Source organism: Otolemur garnettii, unplaced genomic scaffold (assembly GCF_000181295.1).
Source record: "Otolemur garnettii isolate 467f Iridium unplaced genomic scaffold, OtoGar3 scaffold00058, whole genome shotgun sequence".
NCBI lineage: Eukaryota > Metazoa > Chordata > Mammalia > Primates > Galagidae > Otolemur > Otolemur garnettii.
The window spans coordinates 5,935,398-5,937,824 of record NW_003852453.1 but is presented as its reverse complement, the minus strand read 5'-3'; the positions used below and the strand labels follow the sequence as shown (position 1 = coordinate 5,937,824).

General features: G+C 41.5%; 1 protein-coding gene across 8 annotated transcripts in view; it reads right to left on the bottom strand.

The window, feature by feature from the left end:
- Positions 1 to 2,427, bottom strand: part of CHD9 (chromodomain helicase DNA binding protein 9) — a 226,048-nt gene that overhangs the window by 103,233 nt on the left and 120,388 nt on the right. For all 8 annotated transcript variants that reach the window (XM_023514745.1, XM_012806860.2, XM_012806861.2 and 5 more), the window contains one exon: positions 362 to 448. In XM_023514745.1, the coding sequence (XP_023370513.1) occupies positions 362 to 448 (87 nt within the window). The remainder of the gene's footprint in view (positions 1 to 361; positions 449 to 2,427) is intronic.

Genomic DNA, 2,427 nt, shown 5'->3' with positions numbered 1-2,427 from the left:
AAAAAAAAAAAAAAAAGTACTAGGTTTAGGCCGGGAGCAGTGGCTCACGCTTGTAATCCTAGCTCTCTGGGGGGCTGAGGCAGGTAGACTGCCTGAGCTCACAGGTTCACAAGCAGCCTAGCCAGAGTGCGATACTGTCTCTGAAAACAACCAGGCATTGTGGCAGGTGCCAGTAGTCCCAGCTACTTGGGAGGGTGAGGCAAGAAAATCACTCAAGCCCAAAAGTTTGAGGTTGCTGTGAGATATGATGCCACAGGCCCTCCACTGAGGGTCACAAAGTGAGACTCTGTCTCAAAAAAAAAAAAAAAAAAAAAAGTACTAGGTTTTACTAACTTAAAAAGTATTTTTACTGAATATTTACCTCACCAGTATCCTTATCTTCACAAAAAGAGACTTCCAATACTCTGTCTACTTCAACATAGTCTGGGTTAAATGGTTCTTCTTCCATCTAAAATTAAAAAGTAACTCAATTGATATTGGACAAAGAAGTGGAAAGGTTTAAGTAAGAGATGAATTTATCAGCATTTCACTACAGAACTTAAGTTTGATTTCAATTAAGTTTCCAATAAATGGAATTCTTCCATTTTCAAAAGATATCGAAGATATTATAACCATGTTATAAATAATAACACCAACCTAATAGCAGCAGTAAAAAATAAGATTAACCAAATAAGTTAGTCCAGAAGATATATTCTTTAAAAAATTCCTGATAACAGTCTCTAGTCTATACCTTTCTTTTTCTAATTTACTCAGGGTGCAAGAGGTGGAGACCGATCATCCCGCCTGTGGGCTCATTTCTCAGGTGTATCCAATACTCTTTACCACATGGCCCTGCGCCCACTCATCACTCATTTAGTGGAATGCAAACTCTCTCCTCGAGTTACCTCTTCAACCCACAGTCCTCCAGTATTTTCCAAGTGGTTTAATGGGTAACACAGCCCCCTCCCCATGCCCCACACTCAGTCACCCAAGCCAGACATCCAGAAATGTTCTTAGATGCCTTCTCTCTCTGCTCTCCCACCCCATCTTAAAAAAGAAAAAGTCACCATATCATACAGATTCTACTTTTAACTATAACTTCAGATTGGTTCTCCTTCCTCATTCTCACCTCTTATTTAGACCTTTACAAATAACCCCAACCTCTGTCTTGCCTCCCTTTCATGTGTTTTCACATTGTCCCTGAAGTGACCTTTCTCAAGTATACATCTTACAAATTGCTTCCTTGCTTAAAATCCTTCCCTGACTCTCCTGTGTTTGGGGATCGGGTCCATATTGGTAAACAGGATCCTGTCCTTTCTTTCCTCCAACCTCACCTCCCATCGCCTGCCACATCTTTAGCCCACACTTCATGCCCCAAAAGTAAGAAACATGATTTTTCAAGCTCCATGTTCTCATCCACTTCCATGTGTTTACTCCCACTTTTCTTTCTTCTGACTAGATTGCTGTCCCTTCTCTTATGTGCTGGGTGAGTCCCTACTCATCTCCAAAAGTCTGTCTTTCAACAGCCATCTCAGCTTTCTCTGCTGCCTCTTTTCCTCTCCTTAACCTCTAATTCAGGGGTCCTCAAACTTTTTAAACAGGGGCCAGTTCACTGTCCCTCAGACCGTTGGACGGCGGGACTGCAGGCCCCAGGACGAGTCGGCTGCTCAGCAGGACAGGCAGTGACGGCAAAAACACCTGGCAGGCTGCAGTTTGGGGACGCCTGCTCTACATGTTATAGTATTCCATGGCTCTGCCTTTATTTCTATCTTAAACCTCTTGGACAATGTTACCATTCCAATGGTTTCATATAAGCTATACCTGATGACAAAGAGCACTGCCCAACACCAGAATGGCAAAGTGGTACTTTAAGATTTAAAAAAAAAGAAAAGAAAATGAAAGTGGTAACTGAGGTGACATATTAGCTTGAGGTGACTGTTCACAATGTATAGGTCCATCAAATCATCAGATTGTGTATCTTAAAACATACAATCCTCAAATACTCCTCAACCAAAAACCTAAAATACCCAGTGCTTGGTAGGCTGAGGCAGGATTGCTTGAGCTCACAGGTTCAAGAATAGCCTGAGCCAGAGCGAGACCCTGTCTCCAAAAAACAGCTGGGCGTGGTGGTGGGTGCCTGTAATCCCAGCAACTAGGGAGGCTGAGGCAAGAGGATCACTTGAGCCCAAGAGTTTGAGGTTGCTGTGAGCTAAGATGACACAGCATTCTACCAAGAGTAACCAAGTGAGACTCTGTCTCAAAAACAAAAACAAACAAAAAAACAACAAACTAAAACAGAACAAAAAGGAACTTCACTATTAAATGAAAAGAATAAAGAAAATTTGCATAGCTCCTTTTTAATGCTATACCTCAATCAAGAGAGAAAAGTTAATCTTCATGAAAAATTAAAGATCAATTAAGTTCTTAAAAATCTTCAGTTTACGGCTC